This window comes from Branchiostoma belcheri, unplaced genomic scaffold (assembly GCF_001625305.1).
Source record: "Branchiostoma belcheri isolate BF01 breed outbred unplaced genomic scaffold, Haploidv18h27 scaffold54, whole genome shotgun sequence".
NCBI classification, from domain to species: Eukaryota; Metazoa; Chordata; class Leptocardii; order Amphioxiformes; family Branchiostomatidae; genus Branchiostoma; species Branchiostoma belcheri.
The window spans coordinates 1,561,289-1,575,475 of NW_017804176.1; the positions used below are offsets into that span (position 1 = coordinate 1,561,289).

General features: G+C 42.9%; 1 protein-coding gene across 3 annotated transcripts in view; it reads left to right on the forward strand.

The window, feature by feature from the left end:
• The window catches only part of LOC109481106, a 55,155-nt gene that overhangs the window by 9,027 nt on the left and 31,941 nt on the right, over window positions 1-14,187 (forward strand). For all 3 annotated transcript variants that reach the window (XM_019783582.1, XM_019783585.1, XM_019783584.1), the window contains exons 3-4: window positions 7,501-7,610; window positions 13,499-13,616. In XM_019783582.1, the coding sequence (XP_019639141.1) occupies window positions 7,501-7,610; window positions 13,499-13,616 (228 nt within the window). The remainder of the gene's footprint in view (window positions 1-7,500; window positions 7,611-13,498; window positions 13,617-14,187) is intronic.

Consider the following 14,187-nt stretch of genomic DNA (forward strand, 5'->3'; position numbering starts at 1 on the left):
CTGAAATACTAGTACATTTTGGGTTGGGGTCAGCGAAAAAAAAAGCTATCAAAGGGCAAGTACATGTACTTAAATCATCCTGAAGTCGGTGAAAGGTACACCACGGGACCGCTGTGGACTCTATAATACGGCAGGGCTGCTCCTCTCGGCGGCTACTAGGTCAAGACCAGTGTTGAAGATGAATATAACTGGCACGAGGCCATGGCCTTAATCATAACCAGCGCACCGCACGGTGTTCCACCCTGCCTTGTTCAGGAGACGAGTTACAGCAAAGGTCTCACATCCAGGACACTCCTCCTGACCCGCGGCATGATTACGGCGACACCAGGTCACCTGCCCACCCTCAGGACCACAACGTGAGAGGGATTAGGGCGATAAACCGCGACTAGTAACGCTGCCGAGAGATAAAGTACATCACAGGGCGTAAAGGGATCGATGGAGGGGGGGGTAGTTTTTGTGAGGGCGGGGCCCCCAGCAGGTGCTATAGACCTTACAGGTGGAACGTTTCAGGTGCAGCTGTAACCTGCGGTACAACCCAAAGTCAAAGAGAAAGAGGAGGTTACAGTTTTAACTTACAGACAAGGTTTTTGTTTCAACCGACCATGTGGCAGTGCTTCTGACGGAAGTAGGGCAGTCTGGCTAATCGTAACGGACTAACAAAATAGGATCCAGGAGATAAACCCATGGATTTGGTAATGACTGGAAGGGCCCCCAAGGGAGGAGGGGGGGTCAAATGTTATTACAAGCGCCTGAACATTCAACATCAGTTTCTTTCCTTACCTTACCTTAGACCTTAGTTCCTTCTGTGCCTGATGGTAAATTTCTTTCAAAGGGTATTTTTTTTACCTATGCCATTCGCATTTAATTGTAGAGTACGCAGAGAATGTACTCTACAACAGGACTCCATCAAACACGTACAGTATCCTACAGCTACCATAGAACAGCTGGAGATGTGGTTTTGTTGCGGTTGCTGTGTCTGCCTAAGGATTATAATGGAGTCAGACACAGAGATAAATGATTTAGCTTATTTGGATCTGACCCATTTCGTAGCCCCACGGTGGCAGCGCGCGTACAATCTCAAAACAAACCTACTTATGCCAAAAACGATGGAGGATTGACTTACGACGGCAGCTGAGACACACAGGCGGCGCTTTAGAATCATGTAGCTGGTTAATAGCATAACAATTAACGGTGACAATCCCATTTTGTTGATTTAAAGTAGCGACCACAGAGGGCAGCAACTAAGGCCATTCCGTAATACTTAAAACATAAATTTGACTTATTTCAGAGTTTCACACTTTGTCTCAACCCAAAACGTAAGGGTATCGAATTTTAGACTGTCCTACTGCAGTCTTCCTCAGAATTCAAGTGGCCAATCACCTGGATCGTACGGACACGTGACGTAAGCAATTGGTCAAAAGTACCAGGAAGTCTATATCGCCCTCCGTCTCTGTGAGCAAAGTTTGGTGTGCTCCGATATTGTATCGATGGCCTCCTTGATTTCTCTCACAAGTCTAAAATATTCGTGTTGGCCATAGCTTAGCATCAATATAGGATTATTACTAAGGATTGTTATAATGCATCATACGGGTATTCACTTGTTGTTCCGTGTTTCCTGACACCCCTGTGGATAGATGGTACCGTCTTGTAGTCACGACTCATATGCCGAGGCATCATTTCTCTTTTATATAGCTGCACTTGGCAGTCAACCTTTCCTGCAGTGTCTACATGCTCCGTGCTAATTGTGTCAACCACCACGATGCTTTAAATGTCGCAAAACGTGAAACACGCCCCTTCGACCGCTTTTAAACTTGGCAAACCGTATTTTTGGACAAAGCCATTGGCACACGCGCATGAGCTGGCATGGTGACACCGCCATATGTTTTGTTGGAAAATTCACAATTCGTCTCATCTCATCAGCCTCTGGACGCCAGACAAGTAACAGAAGCGCACCGGGCAGCCATTCATTCCGTGGATTAGGCAACAGCAAATAAATTCCATGGATGATTTTCGTCTGATTTTGAAAGAAAAAAAGGGGGTAAATTTCGCTGTCTTCCAGGGATGCTTTGAGTGACACTGATGTTGTCCCTGCACTCGTTGAATACAAGAATAAAGCAATTGTTGGCTATGACACCATTGGCTCATCACTTCAATTCTTTGTACAACGTTTACGGTCACTATTTCCAACATGTAGACATCTTGTGTTCACGATTATTTCTGCCCATCTTTTTTTCCTCTCGCGAATTAGACTTAAGTCCGCAGAGGATGTCACCCACAAAACGTACTTGCTGTGGCTGTACTGTAGACAGAATGGCTATCCAATCTGGCTCCTATGTGTATTTTCGCCGCCGTCTAGATTTGATTACATCTTCCATTAGGAGTGAGGGCGTGTGGGGTGCTTCAGCGATACTGTCATCAAGTCTTTAAACCGGTACAGCCCAACAGATATACATTGTATACATTACTAAGACAATATATCAGCACAGTTTATTGTTATGATAAATGCACAACTATTGGAATATTTCTGAAAAAAATTAATGATTTCCCAGCGGGTTTTACGGGATGTTTTAACAAAGATTGATGATGTCTAGTTTTCCTGGCCGCCGGCCTACCTACCCCAGACTGGGTACATGTTGTACATCATTTTATGCGGTAATCTGTTACATAAACCTGACAGCTTTAATTTACAGAAACCTCAGCTTAGTTCTACGTACACTGGATGTTGATTAATGCAGTTTGGAAGGGAATAGACCAATCCGGGCTGTTCATCACAATTCATAGTTCAATCAATGATAGCATGGTAATGAGCGGTTCGACCAATGAGAGAGTGGCTGCATGTCATGATATATTTGTATTTCATACGTTTTGACTAAGGTGGGCGGAGCTATGGGATCGGTCTACAATAATAATGAATTGATTGTTTCAAGCGATAACTTTATTATGGCACTAGGTCATTGTTCCACAATTACAACAGCAGTTCCAATCCAGAGTTCTATACACCTTTATTGACTTTTCATTGTTATGATCTTTGTTGTTATTTTTTAAAGTTTAAATGCTCAGGCACAAAAATAAAATGCATCTTTTCGGCGATACCTAAGGTCTACTTCAGTATGAATGACCCATTTACCCGGAACACGTGATTATACAGATACTAAACGTCAGTAGCCTGATTAAATCGCGTTACGGTTGCCGCGTCAGCAACTGGGTCAGAGGTGCCTGGAAGTTTGTACTCCCATTCGGTTGAGTGAAAGCCCTTGGTTGAAGACTCTACTCTCTTTGCTTCCTGAATAGTTATAACACTGTGTGACATCGTGAGACCTGTAGTACAGAGAATTTCTATGTTTTGTGCCACATTTTACCAACATGTACGTCGTATATATGTCTTGGAATGGACCCGGACCCGTACGGTGTCGCTGAACTGCACACTGTTGACAGTAACATTGTGTAGTGAAATAGGTCCGAGCCAAGCACTACACTGACTTGGCTGAAGATGTACCTCTTCTTTTTATCTCGGAGATATTGATGAAGCTGTGCTATGGTTGGCTATGAAGATCGGATTCACAATCGTGACAAATGAATGTAACTTATTCAAATCTTCAGAGATAACCAGTGCCAATAAAAACATCTTTGGCGAAAGTTCTATCGTGCTATCGCTAACACGTGAAGGCCATCTAAATTCTAATGGTGCTACATGTTCTCACGTCTCGAGTTAGCTTGGAGAGACTTCAGTTCGCGTGATACAGTATCGTTTTCGTCTGCACCCTACCGACGTTAACATCCGCTCTGCCAAGATGGCTGACTGTGATATTTACCCACACTGACAATATCTACCCATTGAAATGGCTAGGATGCTCCCGCTGCTCATTATGTTGGCGATTTCAATTGGATAAAATGTACTACACTTGTATATGTCGATGTTTAGATTGCTTTTCACATTCAGACAGACTTTACAAGCGTGTAGTTTTACCACAAGATGGCCCCTTGAATGCTCACTGTGATTCTTTCGCCGTAAATCGTGACAGTGTAATGCGCGTGGTGATTGGTTTATGACTCGAGTGGATTGTGGAAGCCTTTATCACGGACTCGTGACCACCACGAGGGCGCACGGGTGTTTGTTATTGTGCACGTGTCATCAGGTTACCTGTGTCACTGGCAGCGGTTTACGACGCTCCGTTTAGTACAAATGTCAAGCGTTTTCTTTGATCTGCGTCGAGAAATAGGAAGTTGCACAGAACTCTGTACCTTTAATTTAAAGGAACCAAACATATCGGTGGTTTAAAACTTTGGGTATTTGTACAAAGCTAATGACAAAACCGTTTTGTCTCTCTGTTGCTTTTCTTCTGCACGCCGCTGGGGGCGCTTCAGTGAGCAAAATGCGGTCCCACGTGACTAAGCTTGTATCCCCCCCCCCTCACCACTGGTGTAGATTCCCGGGTTTAACCTTGTCTTGTCAATCAACGATCCCCGTATTTATTTTGTGAAAATGAAACCCTCTTGCCAATGTCAACATCGTTAGATACAATCATACAGAGATTTCTGTCACGATTTCAAACGATCGCACAAGAAAGCACGGCTTAGTACGGATTTGTGCCGGCCAAATCGCCAACGCCACAGTAACTATAGGACACTGTAGCCAATTGTTGTACTTGAACGTCACGTTCCTACAAGTAGGGCAGACTGTAGGTTACATGTTTCAAACGTCAATGTCAAAAAGCACGTGTCCTTAGAGACCAGACTCTTGGATTTTTCCTCACCGTGCCGGTTGGTAGATCTGGTATTGTAATCAGTGGAGCTGCCAATGACAGGCGAAGAAAAATGGCGTTTTTCTAGGCTTGGCAAAACATACTGTTGTGCATTGAATTTGTTTGAAGAAAGCACGACCGAGCGAGTTTGTACGTGTATACGTGGCCACGCTTAGTTCCACCATGCTAAGAAAATGTTAGGTTGAATAATCTCCAAACAGATCCCTTTCGGCATCGGTGGCAAAAAGACAGTATCAAATTGGCCAGGCAGTATCCATTATATATCCAGAGAAGGTCGCCAGCCACCGACGGGATAAGCGACAAAAATGGCCATATATAAAAAGCTAACTATCATCAACACAACCTCTGCTTGGCGAGTAAGGTTGAAGCCAATATGCACAGTTGTCAACTTAGACAAATATGAGAAAGAACAAGTATCTGTACGAGGTTTTAAATGTCGATTTCCTTCTGTGCGTGCCTTCTTCCCAGAACGACCGTAACTTTTAAGTGTATTCTAACAAAGATCAAGATTGACGATCGAGTTGCCAGTTTTCTCCAAGACCTTGCCCTTTATCCTTTTCCCCGAGGCAACAACGTAACGCGTACATAGTGATGGATGTGCAGCCGCGACCAATCGTTATTTGGGCGAGAAACTTCTGTTCTATTTCTGGCTACAAGAATTCTGCACAGTTGATTTGGTTACAAGTCACTTCCTTCCTGTTAATGTATGAGTTTAAGATAAGAGGATTACACAGTAATGGATTCGTCTGTGACTTGTACATGTGTTAGGCCATGTAGGTAGTGTTGATGTCCCTTGGATTTGTTAAGGTAGCCTGGTTGGATTTATCATACAACCGCTGTACGATCACAAACTGATGGTATTCTTGAGGTAGTTGTACAGGTGTCGTACGCACACCTCAAAATCGTACGACGACCTGCGATCACGTCGTTAAATGAACTTGGGTACCATCCATGAAATATCAATTTGTCCTTTTACATGTACTTGTGAAACATTAGGTGATCAAAATTCTTATGGTACAGGAGTACCATGTCAGAGCACGGCCACTCAACAATGTTTACAATACAAATATTGTTGTAGTTATCACAATCTGTGTCTTTGTTATTTTATCCGTTGATGATTTGGTTTTGGGGTTATAAGCTATTCAGTAGCATATGGGACTGGTTTTAAAAACCCTAGGCCTCTTTGGATGACTTTAAGGTAACAACACGCTGTAAAACAAAAATGCCAGGGTTATCTACTTATGAGCAGAATGAAGAATGTGCTCTACTCTTATCACTACCAGGCATCAGTTTGAACATGTTGCAGAAGTGCTCCAAAACATCTGTACTTTATATCGGTATCGCCCGAGGGGACGGATCTACTTTCCTGCAGAGGGATTAAATGATATCAAAACCATCTATTAACGCTCCTGTATCAGACTATCAGTAGTGATATGTTTGTTCTGACAGTAAAGTACGTACACGTGTTGACTTGTATGTTTGTATACGCACAGTTACCAACGAGAATTTGTATAAACTGTTTACATTTTGAAGCATCGATGGTATCAGTAACAACATCTTTCGCCTTGTTTGAATAGGATTATAGTCTTAGGTAGATACTGTAGATCATTTTATGTTTGTGGCACTTGAATTTTATGGTGAAAATTTAAGAGTTTGCAGTTTATGTCTTTGCCTTCAAGCAATGGAAGTATAAACAATATTGCAAGACAATGTTTGTGAAAACCCGCAAACTTTAAAAAAGACCACAAAATGTTAAAATTTACAGTGGACATTCCTGGTTCCAATCATTTTCACGCTGGGCAGCCCACGCAGATGTAACAGCAGATAGGCGCTTCTTAAAGGATTTCTCAATTCCTTAAAGGACTCCTCCCTAATCTCTGCCTTGAAGGAATCGCCGTGGGAAGCAGTGTGTCGATTACCGGATTATCAAGACACATCTGTCCATTACTTTCTGATGTTAGGATCCCAAGCTTGGAAAATGGCTCTTGTAATTATGTATGGGTCCAATTTCGAGCATTTGGTGAAAAGACAATTGATTAGAGATTGTAAGGATAAGTTTGCCAGGTTGAAAGTGACACCAGTGAATAGTAAATATGTGCCCCTGACATATTAGTACTGCTGTTAGTAATACTATCTTCCACTTAAGATGCACAAAAGTATGTCTTCTATGTGAGACTTCATATCTTTTCTTCACCAGAGCGTAACTGAAGCCAAACATTCACCAAAGCTCTTGTGTAATTAGTTTTGGGCCTGTTATCTACCAAAGACGCTTTTCGGTATCCTTTAATTTTTTGCATGAGTTACGGTATACCCGCCTTGGGCAGGGATGGCGCCCAAAACCCACGTTTCTCACGGTCCAGAATTTCACCCGATAAGTCAAAGAAACATCAGATTCGAATTCCCAAGTTTACACAAGCTTGTCAAGAAGAAGTAAAGAATTGGAACTGTGATAGATAATCATATGGTACCAACATGTCAAACTGGAAGCATTTGAGTACGTGTAGTTTGCACTCACGTGACTATGACGTCACATTGTTCGCCATGTTGGATGGTTAAACCTGAAAGTTGTCATGTAAATGTTGATTATTTTTGTAATTACAGTTACGTGGTTATGATAATGTGCACATCTAATGATCGACGACAGCATCCATTTTTACGACATTCATTCAGCTTATACATTCGCAATTTTGTAAGCAATTTTTTTCTAACTGATGACGCATTTGTTTTGCCGTTTCAGGTGGAAAGCCCACACCTTCCAGAAGGAAGATCCGGTCATGGAAAAAACGGCTGCTGAGACTACAGGGTTTCGGGAGCATGTTGCTGCTGGACAGGAACAACAAGCCAATGGTGGGTTTCCCTTTGGTGGACAATAATGAGCTTGCACTCACGTGACTATGACGTCAGTATTGTCCGCCATGTTGGGTGGTTAAACCTTGAAGTTGCCAGGGAAATCAAGTTGTATGTAATTTCAGTCGAATGCAAACTCAGTGTAAACATGCAAATGTACAGATCTGATTGGAGGTCCCATTTTTGAGAAGAACCACCACACTTTATCGAAAATCCCCGGGTATGAGTGGATCAAACCATACAGTCCGGTCTTACGCAGCTTGTACTTACTGTACAAAAACTGGTGTGTTACGCCTGACGGCGATTTACCAGTTATGCGAAACAAACCAACAAGTCAGTCGGTTGAATGCCCCAATGTGCAAGAAACATTTAGACGAAATATCAGTTAGTTCAACTGATTTCAGCATACTAACCTCCGGTCTTTCATCAAGAACTAGGTGATGCAATCTGTGTCACTGTAGGTCAGCTGGTGTTCCACGACTCCGGGCCGCCACGTTCTCAAGTCATCTTATACATGTGGGAAATCGAGTTGAGTTTACGAGCAATTCTGCTAGGATTGAAGCTCTACACAGGCAACCTTTTTACCGTGCCAAAGCAAAATTATAAAACGTGAGTGGAGTTGGCTGAAAATTTTGCCTGTGTCATCTCAACGATTTCAGGAAGACATATATGTTCTTAATAATATCGCAACAATGTATTCGTCAACAAGTATAGAATGGACCTCATTTTCTAGCAATGGAAAAAAATCTTCTTGTGCTGTTTTGCTTTGCTTTGTTTAAAAAAAAAAGATTTCGAAATGGTCCCCTTGACGACCTTTGACAAAGCAATATCGTTCACAAATGACATTTGAATATATGAGACCACCCCACGACTTGTTGAATGACCGCATTATGGGTGGGTCATATTCTGAGGATTTACTTTCAGTCACTCCCCTCCCCACCCCCTCATCTTAGCATCTAGTATTTGGCTTTGACATTTTCGGTATGCAGCATGCCATTCTTGATCAAATCCATGGAAGGCATTGACCCATATAGTAACCCTTCTTGCTCTTTGTAAAAAGACAGTGTCAACTTGGGAAGAAACTATTGATCTATGAATAGACAAGTATAAGCTATATGTGACATTGTGTGACAAATATTATTTAAAATCATATTACCAGTAATGTTAATATTTGCTCATTCATTTCCTCATGTGTGGTCCATATCAGTATAGAAATAAGTAGAATACTTTTAAAAACCCTAAAATAAAACTACCTATACCCCAGCTATAAACTAAGTTGGCCTGGTGCCGATAGAAAGTTCTGTGACAGAAAGCATCAGAGTGGACACCTAAGTCGATAACAAAGCTATATAAGTTAGAACTCAGGAGTCGTGAAACAAATGAGGGCAACAAAGGTGTTCATACCGTTAACGTGGCATGTAGATAACTAGTACTGGTGTTACATCCAACGGAGAACATCAACTGTATCACTACCGAAAGAATTTCTCTCTAGGCTTCTTTCCACTCGCCTTCCTTTTGGCACGGTCATGGCAACAGACAACGCCTTGTGCCCACCACCCTGCCATTGTAAACTTGACGGCAACAGTGCCAAGTTGGATGTTAGGATGTCAGTGTGTAGGTGTCTGTGGTTGTTACCTGAAGCCACCACACATTACTTCAGTACGTCATGTAGGGTGTGAGAAGTGTTACCACAGGATGAGGGGGTGACGGCATGTCTAGTTCTCTCTCCGAGTACACGATGCAGTGGAGGCAACACTCAAAGACTCGCCTAAGACTTTAAGTAACATTGGCATGTTTTTGTCAAGGCTTGGAGATTAGATTCAATGTATCGAATGTCCGTAGAAAATCCATTTAGTCTGCATAATTATGTTATCACATTTGTGGTAGGCTGTTGTACGATTATGATGCCGCAGAATTTTCAAACAGCCATTTGCCAGCCTGGCCGAAACATAACGGCTTAAATTATCCCTAGCCCCAGCTCTAGAAGTTCTGAAGAGTTCATGAACTGGAAGATTGGTTTATTTTTATCGGCTCCACGATGTGCAACGCGATACAGTAAAGAGTGTCTCAGATTGCCTCTTAGATACGGCAATACGTGAACCACGTTCAGATATACCGTTAATGGAGGTGGTGCCAGCCGGTTGATTAGGGTCCTTAGCGGCCTCCCGCCTACGGGCACTCCACTACTGACGACTTCGGTCTTATTTTGTTTGCCATCTGATATCCTGACAAAAGACAGTACCACGGCAGCTTCAACACAGAGAGGTCTTGTTCCTGACTTTAGATGTCACACGTGTTGCAAAGAGAGTCTGAAGGTATCTTTTGTTGTTGGGTTGGAGAGACACTGCTGTCATCTGTTCTCAACGTGTCCGTGGTTGGTGAACTCCCGAATGGAGACATTTTGAACACAATAGTGTCAAGTGTTTCTTTTGATGAGGTAATTCCGTCTTCTAGAACATTTCTAAAGACAAGACTCTTGGAACAGTGGGATCAGTCGGGTATGTCAGGATCTGTCAGCTCTAAGCCTGAAAAGCCCTTTTCCCATAAGTCTCTGGAGTCGTCCGATCATGACACACCTTATACGAATGAACGCTTAGGCGAGTTTGTATAGTCTAGACTCTAGAGGTTACCCTTAGTATGCTTAAAAAGCTCTATGATACTCCCTTAAGATCTCGAAGATCTGGACAATTGAAACTCTCAGAACGAAACAATCCTGACCCTGGCCATAAACCGAAGTCGATGAAGAAGATGGCATAGGTAAAAGATAAGATAAAAGGCATTTATCTTTGATCCTTGCTTCTGTCACAGCCTACTAAAACTCTGCGACACAAAAGTCGTAGGACGGCCCACGGCGACTGTGACCTCCCCATAACCGCAACAATGCCTTCTGTGGTCTCCATGGAAGTTTATGATGAACAATGTCATGATCTATGACTCGTAAACAGCAAAACGTAAGCGACAAATAGACAATGATTCCCTTTGATGATTCACGAGTATCCTGCGCTGTATTTTCATCACACAGACGTCTTTCTAATCTATCACGGATTGACAGGGACAGGGTGTTCAAGTCGGATATGCCTGGTCACGAAATCCAGCCATTAGCTTTCAACTGTTGGTCACGTCCGATCGTAATCTGCCGCGGAACACCCTAGCGGAAAGCTTAATGTCCGCACACCGGGTTGACACATGAGCCTAATACACGCCTAATACATATGGTATGTCTGACATATGGCGACCTGACTTTCAAAAATAATATTTGCTTAATGCGATATGAGAGTGAGAGAGCTCTCCCAAGAGCCAGCCACGTTTTCCGATATTATGGTATTTTTTTTTCTGAAAACGCGAAAGATTTTGCAGAAGTTTTTTTATTTTTTTATGAATTCGTGACCTGAGTTGACATCATCTTCTGAACGGTTGCCATAGATACTAGTAGATACCCGTGTCTTACAAGGTTTGAATAGCTTCAGTGCATTAATTTTGTGTCTATGATCGCTATTCCAACTCTTCTGTCGCGTCATTATAGTGGCTTTACGTATCCTGTTGTTCGTGAGAGCATTATTGCTGTTGCTGGAGTCATTAAAATCATAAACATGATCATATGAGTTCAGCTATACGTACTGAACTATTCTACTCTGAACATGCACGTTTTACAGAGGGGTTTTTAACAGGTACCATGAAAAAGGGATGAAAATACCTCCAGTTACAAGATGATAAAATACAAACTTGTTAAGGTTCTACGCAAGTCGGAAACACGTACAGAGATGCATAATACCGCATGGACATCTGAACCTGGTGACATGAGCAAGACTGGCAACGATTAGCAAACCTGACTACGTACATACGGTTATGAAAATACAGTGTACATCTCTACCCTGTGGACGCATATTTATCGTTTATACATCTGTTTGGAGGCAGTAAAATATTCGAATACCCATTTATCCATTTATACCTTGGATGCCAGGCTGTTTCCAGGGCTTACACTGGCCAGCTCCACGGCTCTAGGGCCAACATGCTCCCAAGGAAATTTTACCGTGAGGGTCTGACCCACTGTGGTAAAATCCTTGGTATTGGGGGGTCATTTTAGTCTATAGACCCTGGAGACAGTCTGGTACCCAGGCTAGCATCCTTCGGGCAAAATTAGATCCCTATTGAAGCCATTTGCGATAGATAAACGGAAACAACTGCCTTCCACATGATGGAACAATGATAACTAATGCCATACATGTGTGTGAAGAGATAGGGGCACGGCCAGACTGTAAAAGAGAGAGCCGACATCTGACAACACGGCTTCGTCCTTGGCAGAGACCCAGGGCACTCCGTATTATTAAAACAAAACCTTAGCTCGTGCCCTCACCACTCCGGAAACAGACTACGGATTTGCGGCCACTTCAGAGGCGCCGCCTAGCGTTTGAGCCAAAAATGGCCTTCCTCTGGTTAAGACTAAAGCGATAAGCCAAGTACAAGGTCATTTTAGCGTCATATTTGGCGTTGACGTTCCTTGCTGTGTGCCCTCCCTGCTGTGGGCCACTCAGGAAACAGAGAGCGGATTTGTGGTCACTTTAGAGGCGTCGCCTAGCGTTTGAACCCACAAATGGTCTTCCGATCGTTGAGACAAACGCGATCTGTCTAGGGCAATGTTTCGATGTCATATTGTCGATGTCGATGTCATATTTGGTGTTAACGGAAAGACAGTGTCCACAACAGAAAGATTCAGGATCCTGTTTGGAATGGAGGCTTGAAGATGAAAGGCGGAGATTCTGCTGCAGTACCATAGAAAGCCGCTAAGGAGCCCATGATTGAACTTACAATTGGTTTTACCAACACCTACAGGCCAAATATTATTAAGATTCATTTACAGCTTCTAGAGTTATGCTCACAGAGAAACAAATTTAAACCCACAAACAGCACCGAAAACATAGCATACCCTTCTTGGCGAAGGCTGCGAGTTTTTGTATTTGACGCTTGTACTAGTAATATTCAGTAAAATTTTAGTTTTTAGCAGAAGTTCTCCAGGATTGTTGTGCACATGCAAACTTTGAAACTTGAGTCCAAGTTGTAAGGGTACCGGTAACGACATCATCAGAGCTCTCGCGCCACCTAGCGACGAAAAAAGCAACTGCATAAAAAATCCCTGCCAGACGTGAAATATTGCACGCAACTTGTGCGCGAAGCTTTATCAAATTGGCTCCAAACGACGGTACAAGTACAAAATGTGCTGCACGTGTTCTACACCGCTCAGACATAATCACCTCCTACAGTTTAGGGTCATGCTGTACAAACTGTGAATGTGTAGAATATATCTGACAGTAGTATGGGACTGAGAAGCGATGTTTATCAGGAAACCATGCTTTATTGAGCACCAAGGGTGGCTTCGGATCGCCACGTGTCCAGTCAAAACACAGTTATCTTTAATGCGTGGGTTATTACTGGTCGATCGTGTCTGTCGGCATATTTGTCACACGTAGTTACTTGGTCCATCAACTGTTTTGCTGAGGGCTTGTAACAATGATGGTTACTTTTTCTACTGCAAATGATGAGCATCCAGAGTATCCCAGACGCATTTTCTCTTTTTCTTGGATGTTTTACGTTTTATCCGCCTAAAGGAAGGATGCTTGACCGTGACGCCACATGTAGATCCGCCATATTGTTCGGTTAAACCTAGAAGAGTCAAATGTATACATTTTCATGCGTAATTCCAATGTCTACATTGTTACAAATTTTTAAATTTAAAAACCTACCAAGCAGCTTCTAGGTATAACCATCCGGCATGACGGGCAATACTTACGTCATAGTCACGTGAGTGCAAACAACCTATTCACTCAATCGGCCTACTCACAGATGAATGTTCATGTATCCATCCGCCTATCTTTGTTTGTTCTCCTCTACAGGCATGCTCCACGTTGAAAGAGACGAAGCTGGGGTCCGGAGTGATGCGGTCGAGGTGTTTTTCCATCAACCGGTACCTGGCCTTGGAGGGGTACAGCGGGGTCACACCCTGTGCTGTAGGTAAGTGCCTTAATAAAGACAAAACAAACTGTGTCAAAGAGCGAGATTTAAGGATCCGTTTTGTTTGTCAGCACTCCGTTGTAACGTCCCATGGGAAACTTGTGCACGGAGGTGCATTCCTAAGTACAGACGCCAGAGGACGCTTTAACTTCTCAGATGGAATTGATTGTTCAATGTGGAGAAATAGATCAATCCGCGTGAATTGCTCCTTTTTTCACACACAAATTCGCAATGAAAGTTTCTCCTTGTTTGGGGGGTGGGGCTGGTAAGGTAATAGAACTTTGTAAACGATATTTCCCTTTTTTGTCGAGCTTCTATATTGATTTTATATGGCCTTAATTTTTTTTCTACAAAAATAGGAGGCGTATTATGTCCCTGATTTGGACTCAAGGATCCTCAACTAGTTCGGCCATATGATCATAAGTGATGCTAGAAAAGCTTAAGGCAGATATTTTGATATCAGTTACCTGGGACTCCAAATGAAGTGGGCTTAGAGTTTATTTAAAACAGCGGGAATGTGAAGGATAGCCCTGCATACCTGATCATCTGTTCCAGACTTCCCCTTCAATCC